Source organism: Nerophis lumbriciformis, linkage group LG13 (genome assembly GCF_033978685.3).
Source record: "Nerophis lumbriciformis linkage group LG13, RoL_Nlum_v2.1, whole genome shotgun sequence".
NCBI lineage: Eukaryota > Metazoa > Chordata > Actinopteri > Syngnathiformes > Syngnathidae > Nerophis > Nerophis lumbriciformis.
The window spans coordinates 12082585-12100500 of NC_084560.2; the positions used below are offsets into that span (position 1 = coordinate 12082585).

A 17916-nucleotide genomic window follows, 5' to 3' on the forward strand; every position below is an offset into this window, starting at 1 on the left:
TGGAAACATAATTAAATAAATATATTTTTGTGGTTAAAATATATTCCTAATATGATTTTTTAAAATGTCCAATATAAAAGTACTGCAATACATTTCTGCATTTTCAAGTGCTTAAGTATAGCCAAATAAGTTATTATTATTATTATTATTAATACAATGTACTAATAATGCTTTCTGGAGAAAAAAAGACTACAATCATTTTCTGTTGTTAAAATGTAACCAAGTGTTGTGTGAAAGGTTTAAAGCATACCATTTGTTAGTACATGTACGGACATAAATATTGTCTTTGTCTGTGAGGGAACACTGCGTCCTGAGTTCAAATATACTATGTTGTATGTGATCGTCATGCTTTCTCAGTATGAGATGGAAGAGTTGGACTGACTCAACTCATCTATTGTCTATGCAATGTCTGAAAAAAGGAGTGCAGTCCAGTAAAACCACTGTAAAAACAGCAGGAGGTGCTATGTTCTCCTGCACGTTTCAATGCAAAATTCGAGACGTGCTTTCTGTGATTTAAGCCTCAAAATCCCGAATATGCTCACTTTTATACACACATACTTACTCGGATCTCTTTCCTTTAATCCCCACCCACCTGCAGATGGCTCCCTGATGATGTCACATTTTCCGTCATTGAGGCAAAAGTCGGTGCGCAGCTCGCAGATGCTCTGACAAGGCAGGCCGTCTATGCTGAAGTAGCCGGCGTTACACACACACTCCGTCTCCCCAGACCATTTGTTCACCTTACACTCGGCATAGTCGTTGCACGCCTGGAACTTGCACGGGTCCGCCTGGACGCCTGGAAATCACAGAACCACAAGAATGTTATGATGGATGTCTCTGCAGTGGTGTTGGTTTGACAGTGAAAGATCTTACTGGAACAGTTTGATATCATGGGAATAGTTCTTGTCCATCCACCTGTACCATTCTATTCCAATCCATCTGTATGGCCATGTTTGGCAGTTAATGTTAAGGGTCCAAAAATTCATCCATCCATCCATTTTCTACCGCTTATTCCCTTCGGGGTCGCGGGGGGCGCTGGAGCCTATCTCAGCTACAATCGGACGGAAGGCGGGATACACCCTGGACAAGTCGCCACCTCATCGCAGGGCCAACACAGATAGACAGACAACATTCACACTCACATTCACACACTAGGGCCAATTCAGTGTTGCCAATCAACCTATCCCCAGGTGCATGTCTTTGGAGGTGGGAGGAAGCCGGAGTACCCGAAGGGAACCCACGCAGTCACGGGGAGAACATGCAAACTCCACACAGAAAGATCCTGAGCCTGGGATTGAACCCCAGACTACTCAGCACCTTCGTATTGTGAGGCAGACGCACTAACCCCTCTTCCACCGTGCTGCCTGGGTCCAAAAATGTCTGACTAATATTGTTAAAGTACTGGTCACAGTATGGTACATTTTACTAGAATGGAGCCAGACAGGCTGGTATCATAACCAAACTGTAGCTCTGTCTCTTGTAGGCACATTTTTCACCCAAAGGCATTTTAGCCGCATTTCCATTTTGGATTTGGTTAACCACGGTACAGTTAATCAGGCTTACTGACACCACTCTTATTATTGTAACCAGGCAACGGTTTCAGTTTGGTCCACTTTTTTTTGCTGTCTCCAATATTATGGGTGCCAAACTGTCCAACCTGTGTTATTCACTATCATAGAAACCAAGTTATGGCGCCGAAAACCAAAGCTTGTTTGAGTTTACCGATACAAACTATACCGCGGAAAACTTAACTTCACTCAACTGTTTGGTTGAAAGCAGAACAGTTTGGGAAACAAAAAGTATGGCAACCTTTTCCCTCTGTTTCCATTGCAAAATATAATGAAATAACATGTTAAAACGAGATACAACACCCCTATTTGAGCTGTGTGTCTACAGCGAGCCTAATAGGGGCAAAGTGTCAGGGTTCTCCATTGCATTGTATTGCATTACCTTAAATTGGAAAGTAGCCTCCGCTAAAATAGCCGCCACATAGGCACATCACTTAGCAGTCGTATTTTGATATATCTATGGTCCCACTGCTGTTAGCACCCTTTTTGTTGGCGCACAATATAGTTAGCCTGTCTAAGGTGGTCATTGGTCAACAGAATACTGTGGTTTACAACGAAGGGAGTCTTTGTCTTTGTCGCCAAATACATTTAATGTTAGCACTTAGGTTGTCCTAGAATAGTCGACTATTCGATTTGGAAGATTCTGATCGAACTATCAACCTTGCGGTTGAATCATTGGACATTGTGACCCCCTCCTCTGTTCCTCAAGGTCAGTTGAGTACCCAGAGTCCCACATACAGCGGTTGTGTTGGGTGTCTATTCTAAGATGGAGGACACACAGCCCAAACTGAGCTGCTTCTGTTTGGATAAAAAATCCTTGTTGGAGTACCTAATTTTTTTCAATGATGTAACTGTAGTCTGACTGTTACACTGTAGGCTGACAGAGCTAAAAACAAATGCTTCATTTAAGTTTACCATTCCAAACCATCCAACCTTGACTGTACCACATGATGGAAAGCAGAACTGTTAGGTACACAAAAAGCACGGTGCGCCATACGTTCCATTGTGATATTAAAACATTTTAAAAATTCATAACGTTCCACTTTTAGCGATTCTTTATGTCTGTCAATGGAGGACGGTCTGCCTGTATAAGTTGGGGAGCTTAGCATTTTTTTATTAGCTTTATTCAGAAAACTAGATACTATAACAACAAAAATAAATTCATCATACATTAACGCGAAGAAACAAAAAGGCCTCAGTCATGATTTTTTTATTTTCTGCTGGTTTATGTGAGCTCAGCAGTCTGCAAAGCGTGTGATTTAGAGTGACTTTGACAGTTAAACATAAACATGATTCACTATTTTCAGGGACAGTTATTAGAAAGTGACTCATGGTCTCATATTACATAAGAACATTTTTTTTCCAAAGGTGATTTAATGGGTGTAACAGCAGCAGGACACCCTTTGAAGTCTAGTGGCAATTTTGGTTTGACGTCAGAATCGAGCAAATAAACTAACCTGACTCGACATCCAGGGAGTACTTATCGATGGCCAGGTTCATGGTCTGGTTGGCCGTGTTGCAGAAGTCCTCCAGGATCAAATAGACTGTGGAGGTGACGCCCTGAGCCACAGGCTTGCCGAATTTCATCCGGCTGTTGACCACGATACTTCCGTTGCGGACGTTGAGGATTTCAAGGTTCTCAAAGTTACTCAGGTTGGACTGGAGGTAGGGCACGAGCTGGGGACAACAAGGATTGTAAAAGTTGTTGCAAGCTATATCATTTAAGTCAATCAATTACAATGTACCAGTTCTAGGAAGCGCTGCTCCAACGCTTTGTACTCTGGCGAGCTCTTGTTAAACAGATCCTCCGAGAAGATCATGTTGGTCACCCGCAAGCTAAAGAAGACCATCAGCGCTCGACCTGGGTTAGCCGGTATGGCGATGCTTGTCGGGTCAGTGCCGTGTGACACGCTGAGTGGGAACCCCGTGCTGCCCTCCTCCGTGTGGTTGATCAAGCCGTAGTCGATCACTTCGTAGCTGGGGTCGCCATCTTCATTGGTGGTCTGGATCTAGCGGAAAATGGTAGAAAGTTGTCTTCGTTCTTACTTCCTGCGCGACATTGAAACTTACCTTCTCCACAAGTGAAGGGATGACAAGGTCAGGTTGCTCCTCCAAAGCTGGTTTAATCTCAGGTACATTTGCAAAGGGTAACTCCTCTTCTGCAGGCCCTGCAGTTGGTTCTGGTGTGTCCTGGTTGACCAGCAAGATATCGTTATCGGCAAGTTCATCTGTTGCAATCTCTGAAGCTTCTGGAGGTCCTTCCACTGAAGGCGGCGCTTCTTCTGGAGCGGCTGTTTCAGCCTCTTCAGAATGCTTGGATTTACTTTGTTGACTAGCCTCACTAGCTACATCTGCAGCACCAGGAAAAAAGCCCTCTTCTGCTGTTTCACTTGCAAGGAGCTCCTCAGTGATGACGCCACTGTCCAGATGCTCCTCGTCCAGAACGACCACATCTTCAGCCTCTGCTGCCGCCGAAGTTGTGGTATCAGGCCACCACAGCAGGTTGTCAATGTCATCGGTGCCTGAGGCCTCCACCAATACTGGGGGTTCAGGCAACGTGACTCCTTCTTCTTGACTCTCAAACGGGGGGACGTCCTCCTGTGTCTGCTGGTGGTGGTCCTCTTCTTCTGCCGCTGTAGTTTGCACAGTGTTCTCCAGCAGCAAACCCTCCTCCTTAATGCCTAGGTTAAACAAAGTCAGACTTGGCGTGGAAAAAGAAAGCTAGCTACACTAAAAGCTCAACTGTCTTTGAAAACCAGTTTGCGGTATTGTTTGTTTTTATGCTAAAGTCCAACATTTACCGGTAAGAAAAGACACATCACGTGGATAAACACTTACTGCCGGTGTCAGGTGCCGACGTGGTGACGACGGGAGGGGAAGATATATCAACGCTCTCCTCCAGGATGACCACATCACTTTCCATTGTGACCACCGTGTCGTCTTCAGCCACCTCGGGCAGGAATTCGTCCTTCCTGACGTCTTCCATGACGTCTTCTGGGAATGGGAGTTCCGGCTCTGGTTCATTCTCAGGGCGGACCTGCATCGCAAATACCATGTCAAAATGTTGTAAGGCCTTCAAAATAACCCTTTTTTGCCTCCAGCCTGCGTCAGGTTGAATCAAGGAACCTCTTTGAAGATTTCAATTAAAAGAAACTAATGTAGCATAAACGTCGCTGCTGAACACATGTGCGCTCCTGTAATCAAATCCAGGGGATGTCAACAGATCACATAATGTCTTCAACATGCTCTTTATTTAAAGACTGGACCATTAACTGGAAATAATAATTGCCGCTTTGATTAGGATCATTTATTCACGGCAATGTATTGATTGGTCGTAAATGTTAATGTTGACACTATTCTGGCTGTGTAGAACATTGCTGTCAAAGTCATCCATGTGTCCAATAAATCCCTGATGAGCCTTTCAGCATTGTTCAAAACACGCATGAATATTTTTAATATTTATTTCGACTGCAGAATATCAATTTAAAAATCATTTTTTCTTTATTGTATATAAATGTTTGTATATTTGTTTTCTTTAATGTACAAACCCCGTTTCCATATGAGTTGGGAAATTGTGTTAGATGTAAAGATAAACGGAATACAATGATTCGCAAATCAAACTAGATTCCATGAAATGCTCAGTCATTCACAAACATGGATGGGGCGAGGGTCACCACTTTGTCAACAAATGTGTGAGCAAATTGTTGAACAGTTTAAGAAAAACCTTTCTCAAGCAGCTATTGTAAGGAATTAAGGGATTTCACCATCTACGGTCAGTAATATCATCAAAGGGTTCAGAGAATCTGGAGAAATCACTGCACGTAAGCAGTGATTTCGATCCCTCAGGCTGTACTGCATCAACAAGCGACATCAATGTGTAAAGGATATCACCACATGGGCTCAGGAACACTTCAGAAACCCACTGTCAGTAACTACAGTTGGTCGCTACATCTGTAAGTGCAAGTTAAAACTCTCATATGCAAGGCGAAAACCGTTTATCAACAACACCCAGAAACACAGTCGGCTTCGCTGGGCCTGAGCTCATCTAAGATGGACTGATGCAAAGTGGAAAAGTGTTCTGTGGTCTGACGAGTCCACATTTCAAATTGTTTTTGGAAACTGTGGACGTAGTGTCCTCCGGACCAAAGAGGAAAAGAACCATCCGGATTGTTATAGGCGCAAAGTTGAAAAGCCAGCATCTGTGATGGTATGGAGGTTTATTAGTGCCCAAGACATGGGTAACTTACACATCTGTGAAGGCGCCATTAATGCTGAAAGGTACATACAGGTTTTGGAGCAATATATGTTGCCATCCAAGCAATGTTACCATTGTCTTGCTTATTTCAGCAAGACAATGTCAAGCCACGTGTTACATAAACGTGGCTTCATAGTAAAAGAGTGCGGGTACTAGACTGGCCTGCCTGTAGTCCAGACCTGTCTCCCATTGAAAATGTGTGGCGCATTATGAAGCCTAAAATACCACAACGGAGACCCCCGGACTGTTGAACAACTTAAGCTGTACATCAGGCAAGAATGGGAAAGAATTCCACCTGAGAAGCTTAAAAAATGTGTCTCCTCAGTTCCCAAACATTTACTGAGTGTTGTTAAAAGGAAAGGCCATGTAACACAGTGGTGAACATGCCCTTTCCCAACTACTTTGGCACGTGTTGCAGCCATGAAATCCTAAGTTAATTATTATTTGCAAAAAATAAAATAAAGTTTATGAGTTTGAACATCAAATATCTTGTCTTTGTAGTGCATTCAATTGAATATGGGTTGAAAATGATTTGCAAATTATTGTATTCCGTTTATATTTACATCTAACACAATTTCCCAACTCATGGAAACGGGGTTTGTATATAAAAAAAAGCCTATCTTTTCATCAATTAAAACTTGTTTGTTTTTTGTTTTGTTTCCTTTTTTTTTTTGGCAAAGCTACACCTTTGAGTGATATTATAAACCGATGCAATAATAAGGAGTGCGATATTGGATAGTGCAATACGGGAGGTGTGCAATACAGGGGGAGTGTAATGTGTGATCTCATAACTAACTGATATACCTGCACACTGTTCACTGTATTGTTAAAACGTGTGTCTTGATGTCCTAGACAAATTTCTCCTTGGAGACAATAAAGCAAATTATTATTATTATACTGCTTCGTCATACCCCATATGCCAAATAACTACAATAACTAGATTTTCAGAGGTGGGTAGTAACGCGCTACATTTACTCCGTTACATCTACTTGAGTAACTTTTGGGATAAATTGTACTTCTAAGAGTAGTTTTAATGCAACATACTTTTACTTTTACTTGAGTATATTTATAGAGAAGAAACGCTACTTTTACTCCGCTACTTTTATCTACATTCAGCTCGCTACTCGCTACTAATTTTTATCGATCTGTTAATGCACGCTTTGTTTGTTTTGGTCTGTCAGACAGACCTTCAAAGTGCCTGCCTTACTGGTGACGTTTCACTCCGTTCCACCAATAAAATGCAGTCACTAGTGACGTTTGACTCCGTTCCACCAATCAGATGCAGTCACTGGTGACGTTGGACCAATCAAACAGAGCCAGGCGGTCACATGACCTGACTTAAACAAGTTGAAAAACTTATTGGGGTGTTACCATTTAGTGGTCAATTGTACGGAATATGCACTGTACTGTGCAATCTACTAATACAAGTTTGAATCAATCAATCAAAAGTGTGAAGGAAAAAAGACACTTTTTTATTTCAAACGTACATCCCGTCACAAGCCTAAAGACTGACTGCACAGTTCCTGTCTTCACAATAAAAGTGCCGCTCCATCGCGCCTGCGCTTTCAAAACAAGAGTCTCCGAAAGCCAGCGCAAACAAGCTAGCAAGCTACGGAGTTTGCCGCCAATGTATTTCTTGTAAAGTGTATAAAAACGAACATGGAATCTGGACGAATAAGAAGCCAAAAACCAACCACTTTCATGTGGTATTAGACAGAAAGGAGGAACTTTTTTTCTCCTCCATTTGAAAAACGTGGACGCTATCAGCACTACTGTCTGATTACAGTCAATGCAAGTCATCAGAATCAGGTAATACACCAACTTATATTCTTGTCTTCATGAAAGAAAGGAATCTATATGTGTTAAACATGCATGTATATTCATTAAAACACCTTTAACATGTAAACAAAAACGGCAAAATAAATAAATATAAATGATATACTGTATATATCAATGTATGTGTATATATGTGTGTGTATATATATATATATATATATATATATATATATATGATATGTGTGTGTATGTTACTCATCAGTTACTCAGTACTTGAGTAGTTTTTTCACAACATACATTTTACTTTTACTCAAGTAAATATTTGGGTGACTACTCATTACTTTTACTTGAGTAATAAATCTCTAAAGTAACAGTACTCTTACTTGAGTACAATTTCTGGCTACTCTACCCACCTCTGTAGATTTTTCATATCTAGCTTGATGTGTTTGATTGTCTAGCTGATTAATCTTTTTTTTTTCTTCCCTCGACACTTCATGTTCCATTGACTCTAAATAGAAGTCATACAGCACAGTCATAGGCCAATTAACTTTACAAGTGAACTATATTTTTGCTATCTACCAATGTATTACTATTTTGTTGTTTAATTGGCTGCTTGTTACTAGGCAGAATTCACAGGGCTCAGTCAAAGTATCCCATACTTGCCAACCTTGAGACCTCCGATTTCGGGAGGTGGGGGCTGGGGGCGTGGTTAAGAGGGGAGGAGTATATTGACAGCTAGTCACCAAGTCAAGTATTTCATACATATTATATATATATATATATATATATATATATATATATATATATATATATATATATATATATATATACATCCTGAAAATATGCAAACAAAACTGTTTAGATAATTGATACTTCAAACTTGCATACATAAATATTAAGGAATATAACATAACTTGGCTTCTGAGAGTTTCAAAATGTAATGAATAAAATGCTAAAGTTGTTGATAAACAAGCAATTATTTTAATAATTAAATATGGTCATTTTAAATGAATTATTATGATAATTTAAAATCAATTATTTGAAATATGTTTATTTTAATGTATAATTCTATGGCTGGACGTAATAAGGAGTCACGAAAAAATACAAATAAAAATACAATTAATTTTGATGTTTTTAGCAAAATATAGTAAAAATGTATTTAGTTTTTTGTTTTTTTTAATTAATAAATATATTTATTTTTAGGTAAAATAAACATAATAATACAATTTATCTGTAGTTTGGATGATTTAGTTCTTGTCACCCTGTTGTCCTCCCGTCATGAAAAAAGGCTGTCCTCGCTCAGGTCCGCATGGAGCTGGAGGGGGCGTGGCTTCCAGCTCCGGCTGAAAATCGGGAGATTTTCGGGAGAATATTTGTCCCGGGAGTTTTTTGGAAGAGGCGCTGAATTTCGGGAGTCTCCCGGAAAATTCGGGAGGGTTGGCAAGTATGAAGTATCCCATATGAACTATTGAACCAATTGAACTAAATTTTTAGCTGTCTAGTAGATAAATAGCTTTTTTTGTTTATTTTTGGTCCTTAGTACCACCTGCGCAAATGACAGTTTGAGTATGTATATAAAGTATTGCAAAGAAAGTGTGCTTTTTCACGTTGCATTGAGTCACATTTTTTTAGTGTTCCTCTTTCCTGTCTGAACTGCACAGTTGTTTCAGCCAGAGTTGGAAAGACATGTGAAAGACACTCCTGCCTTGTCGTGTTGACAGCAACTGTTGCTGTCCTACAAATGCTTTTTAGGTCAAATGCAGCACCAGTCCATCTAATTATCTGATATCAGGATTCCGTGTTGCTGTGTGAAATTGGGAATGTCCTGTTTTGATCAGTGTTGTATGAACGACAGAGATCTACTGTTACGGCTCTGTTGTAGTAATTGTGTGGGATTTCTGTGTGAAAGAAGCTTATGTAGCCTATGGGCTAGTGCGCCATTAGGGAGGTCTTCTAATATTACGATACAATCACTGTGCTTATCTACCGTACATTATGTTTCCATCAGCCCTTTTTTCTTGACATTCCACCCCAAAAAAATGTGCGTCCCCTGCCCAAAGTTTTTGGAACATGATATCGCCATCAAAATTATATTTTCCAAAGAATGTCTGAAAAAGCCCTGCAATCAGCGGAATCAAGGATTTGCTTTCAGCTTTTATTTACCTCCCAATCTGGCTTTCAATTAAGTTAACCACCAGACGTATTTAGAGCAGCCCTGAAGGGACTTCGCCGCACAAAATAAAAGTCAGACTTTGTAAGATGCTATCGTCTCGGTCTTGACAGACGGCGCTGTGTAGTGCGTCGGCGGATTATTACAGCAAAGAGCCAAACAAATCCGCTTCATCCTTTTGCCGGTGAGCTCATCTTTGTTACCTGCGCTGGTGCAACAGTTAGCACAAACGTCACAGACATACTCTGCCACCTCCCCGACTGGGTTTCTTGAACTGGCTCTTCAGGCCTGGCTTTGCATTTGTCTATTTACATCTAGTAATCCATAATGCTTGTCCGTCAACACCAGAAGTAATAATAATAATAATTAAAGCTGCAAGCAGCGATGGACGGGACCGACTTTGAGGGCTCATAAAATCCAAACCGGAGCAGTAATTAAAACTCTTTCATCAACTTTTAATCAGAAAGGTTCAATCTCTCTCATGTGCTAATTTGAAGCCGACACGACAAACGCGCTCAGAGGAGATAATGTTTGAAAAAAGGTGACTGTTTTTACACAACTTTTGTTTTGAAGGGGGAATTGCAAACTTCCTGTTTATTTTTTTGCTGGGGGTTGTCAGTGTATGAAATATAGGTCTAAGTGACACCTACATAGAGGTTTTTGTTTCATGTCTCTACGACATTCCTACTGGGAGTTACAGGCAGTTTTGTCTGTGTTTTCTTCCTAGGGAGCGCTAGAGCGCAATTTTGAGTTTTGGGGTTTGGTTTTTTGATTAGATCGCAATTTTTGCCAGTCCTGATGTGTGTGTCCAATTTGGTGAGTTTTGAAGCATGTTAAGGGGGTCAAATTACAGCTCAAAGAGGCGGCGGTATAATAATAAAACGTTAGAAATACAATAGGGTCCTCTGTCCCAAAGGGACTCGGTCCCTAATAATAGATTTTATTTATAAGGCGCCTTTTTGGGCACTCAAGGACACCATACAAACACCAGAAATAACTCTTATTATTGTGCTCAAAAAGTACTTATACAAAACCCAAAACCAGTGAAGTTGGCACGTTGTGTAAATGGTAAATAAAAACAGAATACAATGATTTGCAAATTATTTTCAACTTATATTCAATTGAATTGACTGCAAAGACAAGATACTTAACGTTCGAACTGGTAAACATTAGTTTTTGAAAATATTAGCTCATTTGGAATTTGATGGCTGCAACATGTTTCAAAAAAGCTGACACAACTGGCAAAAAAGACTGAGAAAGTTGAGGAATGCTCATCAAACACTTCTTTGGAGCATCCCACAGGTGAACAGGCTAACTGGGAACAGGTGAGTGCCATGATTGGGTATAAAAGCAGCTTCTATGAAATGCTCAGTCATTCACAAACAAGGATGGGGTGAGGGTCACCACTTTGTGAACAAAAGTGTGAGCAAATTGTCGAACAGTTTAATAACAACATTTCTCAACGAGCTATTGCAAGGAATTTAGGGATTTCACCATCTATGGTCCGTAATATCATCATCAAAAGGTTCAGAGAATATGGAGAGATCACTTCGATCCCTCAGGCGGTACTGCATCAAAAACCAACATCAGTGTGTAAAGGATATCACCACATGGGCACAGGAACACTTCAGAAAACCACTGTCAGTAACTACAGTTCATCGCTACGTCTGTAAGTGCAAGTTAAAACTCTACTATGCAAAGCCAAACCCATTTATCAACAACACCCAGAAACGCCGTCAGCTTCGCTGGGCCTGAGCTCATCTAAGATGGACTGATGCAAAGTGTAAAAGTGTTCTGTGGTCTGACGAGTCCACTTTTCAAATTGTTTTTGGAAACTGTGGACTTTGTGTCCTCCGAAACAGAGAGGAAAAGAACCATTCGGATTTTTATAGGCGCAAAGTTCAAAAGCCAGCATTTGTGATGGTATGGGGTTGTATTAGTGCCCAAGGCATGAGTAAACTTACACATCTGTGAAGGCACCATTAATGCTGAAAGGTACATACTGTACAGGTTTTGGAGCAACATATGTTGCCATCCAAGCAACGTTATCATGGACGCCCCTGCTTATTTCAGCAATCAGACCTGTCTCCCATTGAAATTGTGTGGCACATTATGAAGCGTGAAATACGACAACGGAGACCCCGGACTGTTGAACAGCTTAAGCTGTACATCAAGCAAGAATGGGAAAGAATTCTACTTGAAAAGCTTCAAAAATTGGTCTCCTCAGTTCCCAAACGTTTACTGAGTGTTGTTAAAAGGAAAGGCGACGTAAGACAGTGGTAAAAATGCCCCTGTGCCAACTTTTATGCAATGTGCCATATTCAGAATTCAATTGTGTATGCAATTGAATATAAGTTGAAAAAAATTTGCAAATCATTGTATTCTGTATTTATTTACAAATGACACAACGTGCCAACTTGACTGGTTTTGGGTTTTGTACAAACACTGAAATATTTAGATTTTCTTAAATAACTAAAATAAATAAACACTCTCAGAAAGCCCACTAGTTTGCATGTTTTGTGTTTCGGACGTTGAGAGTAGGACATACTTAAACGCTCCTTGGAAACACCTCCGTGTATAGAACGATCATTCTGTTCTGAAAGAGCACAGCTTGTAGGTTCAGTGTGTACAACTGAATAGCTTAGTTGTCAGACACTAATGTGATTATATAAGTTTGGTTTGGGATATGTAATTTCTTAATATGGAAAGACATACAGTAAATGTCTCTTTTTTCATGTTAACATCGTCCGTCCGTGAGATTATCAAAATGCAGTTATAAATCCCGGTTTTTCGATAAATTTTACACCAGTTCAGAAACATTACAGTATCTCCCAAAATTTAATATACGACTCCCATTAGAGCAGTGGTTCTTAACCTGGGTTCGATCGAACCCTAGGGGTTCGGTGAGTCGGCCTCAGAGGTTCGGCGGAGGTCAAAACACACCCGACTCATCGTGTAAATACAAACTTCTCCCTATCGGCGTATTACGGATACAGCAACAGCTGACTGGTTTGCAGGTGTGTAATTTGTTGTGCGTTTATGCACTGTGTTGGTTTTGTTGTTTGAACAAGGTGATGATGTTCATGCACGGTTCATTTTATGCACCAGTAAAAAAAACATGGTAACACTTTAGTATGGGGAACATATTCACCATTAATTAGTTGCTTATCAACATGCAAATTAGTAACATATTGGCTCTTAACTACTCATTATTAAGTACTTATTAATGCCTTATTCGGCATGGCCTTATTATAACCCGAACCCTCTAACCCTGACCCTAACCCTAACCAAATAACTCTAAATTAAGTCTTTATTACTTAGAATATGTTCCCCTCAGTGACGTGCAGTCAGGGGAGGCAGGTGAGGCGGAGCCTCACGTGCCATCATGGAAAGTAAAAAAATGTAAAAGGAAAAAAAATTAAATTGTTATATGTATCCAGTGATTATACTATGAAGTTATTTTCCATTTAACTTCACCAGTTTTAGATTATTTTTATTCAAAATCGCTGAATTTTCACATTTGCCGTTTCAATAATGAGAAGAGACTTGTGGTGATCAGCAGCCAGTTGAGCCTCACCATGGATTGCGCAATGACTCGGCTAACTGCTGGCTTGCTGTGCAGTGAGACCGTATTGCTATATGAATTATATTATACATTTCCATAGTTTAGTTAGCTGAGGTATATAATGTACAGTGTATTTTGTCAACAACTGTATGTGTATAACGTATTTCTAAAACGGCTGCGAAGACGCACTGGCTGAGGCTTGCAGTAATCCCGCCTCATGGTGGTAGAGGGCGCTAGTGATCCCAGCGATCGTTTTTGCGACTACTCGGCTGCAGAATAAGTGACAACAAGCAGCAACAGTTAGCGATAGTTTATTTTTTCCTCTCGCCTGGACTTTTAACATGGAGGATTACATATCTAAAATAAAACAGTTTTCTAAACTGGACTTTCAATCGAAGCAGGAGGTAATAATTAAAGGAAGATCTCCATCAAGACAGAGAGACTTTTAAAACTGAAGAAAGATAAGGAAGACTTCTATAAACAAGTTATCGATGCTTTTGTTCAGAAGGAGCGGCGCATTGACTTAATTTATAAGTAAAGGTAAGACCATAATAACGTTTTTTGTATTAAATGTGCTTTTTTGTGTGCTACAGTTTGTATGTGTAAAGTTAAAGTTAAGTTCAAGTACCAATGATTGTCACACACACTAGGTGTGGTGAAATTTGTTCTCTGCATTTGACCCATCCCCTTGTTCACCCCTGGGAGGTGAGGGGAGCAGTGGGCAGCAGCGGCGCTGCGCCCAGGAATCATTTTTGGTGATTTAACCCCCAATTCCAACCCTTGATGCTGAGTGCAAAGCAGGGAAGAATGCTGGTATGAGCTTTTAAACATAACCCTTGAAGTCAGTGCCTCACCAGCCATGAACCTCACCGCACGTCACTGGAACCCCTAGTGTCCAAATACCTCTAAATTAAGTCTTTGTTACTTAGAATATGTTCCCCACACTAAAGTGTTACCAAAAACATATAACTTTGTCTTGAATTTGAAAAAAAATAACATTTTATTTTTCACTTAAGAAGGGTTCGGTGAATGTGCATATGAAACTGGTGGGGTTCGGTACCTCCAACAAGGTTAAGAACCACTGCATTAGAGTGTCCATTCAGTCACCTTATAAAAAAAACTGCCATGCGGCCAAATTTGTTCTTCATGTTGAAATTCATGTTTCCCCTTATAGAACCGCAGCTAACAAGGTATACTGTAATAAAAACGCTTGCAAAATGCTTTCCTCGTCACGTTACGGTTCGCTTACTACAGTCTCAGTGCATTGCAAAGTTCTAAAGTACAATTGAATACCAAGTGAAGTTTCATGTCAAAATTATGGCGGTTTTAGAGTGTATAAAGTGATTTAATAACATAGGAAGTGTTTATAAGTGTGTGTAGAGGGATTAAAAACACGTTAAATGCAAATGTTATTGATTAGAATCATAAAATAAATCACGTCCCTGCTTTGCGGAAATTCATCTGTGTTTTTCACAATGAGCAGCAAGAAGGGGAAAAAGGCACAGCATTTTTGATAATTTACCACATCTGTGTTTTTATGGGTAGACACGTGTGTTTATAAGTCATCTATTGATGCATTTCGTTGTCCACCAACACATCAATCAAAGCGACAGGTAAATGACTCGTGAATACACATGGCTGTATCTATTTGTTTGTATAAGCTCGGGGTGTCCAAAAGTGTAGACAAGTACAGCCTGGGGCTTTTTTCTTTAGCAAAAATGTAAACATACAACTAAAAGGCATAATTTAACAATAACACGCTGCACTAATAACTAATACAAACACAAAGCTTTGTCTTTAAATATAAATATATATATGTATATATATACACACACACACACACATGTGTGTATATAATGTGGGAAAAGTTTGGACACCACTTGTCTAATTCTGTACTCCATTTACCTGGGAAGTGGGAAGTCGGAGCTAGGAGTGACGTCACAGCTGAGTTATGAGCGTTCCGGTTACGATGTCGGAAATCAAAATGGCCATATCCACCATTGCGCTTGCCTTGTTTGACAACTTATAAGTAAACATGCAACCTTTAAACACGGTGGATGAAGAGAAAACTGTTGCGTTTGGACCAGATGTTCCTCCAAGGGAATTTAAGTTACTGGTCAATCCCAAGTTCTTTTGATGACACATAAGATTAGTTTAAATCATCACCAGAACAGAATAGGTATTTTGTATTTTATTTTCAAAGCTTTTGAAGAGACCAGCCTAGGACAACACATTCAATTGTGTAGCCAAGTTGATCTGAAAAACATTACCCAAGTGCTGTGTTCTTCAATATGTCCCTCGCCCCCACCCTCCAGAACGAATACACATGTCTATTGTTCTCCTTAGCTACAGACAGGATGAGCTAACAAATAAAAGGGAGTATTGCTACTCCCAGCATTCCGAGCTCAAGGTAGTCCACAGTGTACCCTCGGTCATGAGATGGAGAAAAAATAGAAAGAGCACAAAGAGAAAACATTAGTTATTTCCAACATGACTATAGAAAGAAATAACTCTAAAATATGGATATATGTAGATATCTATCTTCGTCAAAACCCAGGCACTTTTGATAGCGATGTAGAACGTATATACCACATGAAAAAAGTGTAGTTTACACTAACGTTACGTTACCAAATATAAATATACAACAATGCATTGTATATGACTGATTTAATGCGACAAACGGTTATTATAGAAGAGGATATCATTGTTTACATCCAGAGTAGCTATCTTTGAAGCAAACTCTGAATTGGTGAGAATTCTTTGACTTTCCATGTCAGAAATCCAACCTCAAGGGGCGTTTCAGTTGAAATTCTGACTAGAAACTTGGAAATTCTGACTTTCCAGTACAAATTGAACTCATCATAAGCTAACCCTTTTCTTTCATATCAAAAGGTGCCAAAACACGCACCGCTACTGTGTTTTATTCGCTATTACTTCTCTGACAAATACGCCGCATGTTGTAGCTGTTATCCAACCCCCAAAGTTGATCCCCATAAATCAGATTGAATTGTCATTTCTCACACATCTTAATACGTCCTATAAAACAACCTAGGGATGGTTACCTTTCACATTTGAACCAATACGCTAACAATTCCCGGTTCTGGGAATTAATACCGGTACTCAACAGTACCAATTTTTGGTATTTGTGTGTGTGTTAATAATTGTTTTTGACAATACAAATTTTTTTTATTGCAACATTTAAAAATTTGCTGATTATTATCACATTGCTGAGTCTCAATTACAGTTGCAAGTCCAAAACATTAGGCGGAAGTAGAGAATAGTTTATGGTTTGTTGGCCAGTCAGTTCAATTTTTGCTGTTTTGGCGCCCTAAAAAGTGTTGATAATATAATTATTGTACTTATTACGCACCAGCTGTTTGATTGTAATGCGCAGTTTATTTGTAGTTTTCATTAACAAATTTGGAGGTGTTGTAAAATATAAAACGTAAAATTGCTAATGCTCATCAGTAGCATGTCATTAGCAAAACCAATGTCACGCCCTACCCAGGATTTTACGTGAATCTGTGCCCAATAGGACCAGTGGGATTCGATCTGTGCCAAAAATATACCTGATTCCGTATCCATCCCTACAGTTTAAATTTATGGTGTTTATCCAAGTCACCACCAAATTTGGCACGTACATTTCGGGGACTGACAAACACGTGTGTACAGTTTGAGCAAGATTAGTTAAAAAACATGGCCGCCATCAAGCAAAACGATTTAGAAATTAGCATTCCATAAGTCATTGACCATTTGTCTTACAAATATTAGAGGATTTTTGTCCTAAATCAGGGATGTAATCCGGCCTGCAAACAGGTTTTATCCGTCCCGCGGGATGAGTTTGCTATGTATAAAAATGAGCCGAAATTTTTGAATGTAAGAAACTGCTGTTCTAAATGTGTCCACTAGATGTCGCAATAGCAATTATTTGTATCTTTGCAGATTATGCTACATATGTAAAAAAAATAATAATAATAAACCACATGATGTTAGTGCACCAGTCGAGGAAATTGAGCAAACTACATAAATAACATCCTATAATTTATTTTAGTTATCTAAATACATTATTTTTTTATCTTGATAGATTGAAAATTAACACCAATGAGTTGACTGATGAACATCGTCACATAATTTATTCAGAAAGTATAAATAACGACAAATAAAGATAGAATACAATTCACCGCAACATGTAAGTTAAAAAAAAACACCAACATTATGATTTGTACATTTTCAGAATGTGCTTGTTTTATTTAAAGAAAAAAGAAAAAAAATCTGAAGTTGTCTTTATTTTTAAGCTATTGTGCCGTGATTTTACCAGTCCGGCCCACTTGGGAGTAGATTTTTCTCCATGTGGCCCCCGATCTAAAATGAGTTTGACACCTCTGTCCTAAATGTATGGGGAAATGTCTTAGAAAGTATTTTGACTACCACAGGGGGCGCCACAACATAGATATGAGTGTAGTGTGCTTGTGACCACTCACCGAGGTTCATACTTGCCAACCCTCCCGGATTTTCCGGGAGACTCCCGAAATTCAGCGCCTCTCCCGAAAACCTCCCGGGACAAATTTTCACCCGAAAATCT

The 17916-nt window shown here is 39.6% G+C and overlaps 1 protein-coding gene across 1 annotated transcript in view; it reads right to left on the reverse strand.

Annotated features, from left to right (window-relative positions):
* Positions 1-17916, reverse strand: part of LOC133614003 (uncharacterized) — a 51432-nt gene that overhangs the window by 19677 nt on the left and 13839 nt on the right. The window contains exons 4-8 of the mRNA XM_072914567.1: positions 4407-4593; positions 3639-4249; positions 3314-3577; positions 3026-3245; positions 597-796 (exon numbers count right to left, since the gene is read on the reverse strand). Coding sequence (XP_072770668.1) covers positions 597-796; positions 3026-3245; positions 3314-3577; positions 3639-4249; positions 4407-4593 — 1482 coding nt within the window. The remainder of the gene's footprint in view (positions 1-596; positions 797-3025; positions 3246-3313; positions 3578-3638; positions 4250-4406; positions 4594-17916) is intronic.